This window comes from Cebus imitator, unplaced genomic scaffold, assembly GCF_001604975.1.
Source record: "Cebus imitator isolate Cc_AM_T3 unplaced genomic scaffold, Cebus_imitator-1.0 Scaffold227, whole genome shotgun sequence".
Taxonomy (NCBI): domain Eukaryota; kingdom Metazoa; phylum Chordata; class Mammalia; order Primates; family Cebidae; genus Cebus; species Cebus imitator.
In genome coordinates this window covers 1194433-1195575 of record NW_016107542.1, presented here as the reverse complement: position 1 = coordinate 1195575, position 1143 = coordinate 1194433, and the positions used below count along the sequence as shown (strand labels likewise).

Here is a 1143-nt window from a genome sequence, read left to right as displayed (position 1 = left end):
CTGTGATTGCTTCCTTCCTCCAGGGCCAAGAGGAAACCTAAGCTCCCTGTGCTCCATAGATTGACCTAACTGATACCTGGTTCTCCCTTGAGAACCCTGTTTCCCTATAGTCCTCTCAAGTGGTGGCTGCCTTCTATCCGGCGACCCTTATCTACAGGGCCTGGTGTAAGGTAGGTGTCCTCGTAGCTCCTTATTGCTGTGTTCAGACTGTTTTCCTCCTTCTTCACTAACTGCTCCAAACGAAGCTCGAACTGCAAGTCACAGGCTCCCTCCCCTTCTTATCATAATCAACTACTGCCCTCCAGACCCTCCCTCTAATTCTTTGAAGAGCAGGGCCTGGCTCACGGTCATCCTCTCTTGAAACCACCTTTGCAAAAATTATAACAGTGAGACAATTAGGACAGTGAAAGAGATCTAATGTAACCAATTCTATCTTGCTTTTAGCCTCCAAGCTGTCCTTGGTCATTCCTGAGTGTGAGCCAAGATATCTTTGGGAGAAGCTTAGTTTATACTTTAAATGATAATAGTCCTTCCCAAAACTAAACTGCCTTCGTAAAACTAGTGAAAGTCCACCAGGTTAGGAGGATGAGAGGGGTGTGAATTCTGCTAAAATGTAAGCATAGTTAACCAATAACCAGCCATTGTTCTTGGGGGTGGGGGGGCGGTCACAAGATTTGCCACTTCCCCAATTACTCCTATAAATGACAACATTATTATTTTTTTCATGTCATAAGTTTATTTACACACATATCTAGTATGCCATATGAGTTTGATCCATTTTCCAGAGACTGAACCTCTTGAAATGCTCTTCATGTCTGTTAAATGGATGAGCTGAAACATCCTTGTTTTTTAAGTAGTTGGTGTCTTACTATAAACAAGGGTGTAGCAAATCCAGATCCAAAGTACAAATACATCATGGCTAGTAACCGCCACTTGTTTTGAACTGCAAATGGCAAATTCTTCCCAGGGCCCTCCTCATAGTGGCACCTACGGACCGCAGAGGTTGTGAACCTCCAGATGGTCTGGCCCAACACAGTGCTGCTGGAAGCTCTGCGAAAGATGCAGAGACCGAGGACGGAAGAAATGGCAGCACCCTGGCCAGGCGCGGTGGCTCATGCCTGTAATCCTAGCACTTTGGGAGGC

General features: G+C 45.8%; 1 protein-coding gene across 1 annotated transcript in view; it reads right to left on the bottom strand.

Annotated features, from left to right (window-relative positions):
- Nucleotides 1–716: 716 nt before the first annotated feature.
- LOC108281448 (cytochrome c oxidase subunit 7C, mitochondrial-like) overlaps nt 717–1143 on the bottom strand; it is a 3720-nt gene continuing 3293 nt past the window's right edge. The window contains exon 2 of the mRNA XM_037727290.1: nt 717–1050. Coding sequence (XP_037583218.1) covers nt 819–1050 — 232 coding nt within the window. The 3' untranslated portion in view covers nt 717–818. The remainder of the gene's footprint in view (nt 1051–1143) is intronic.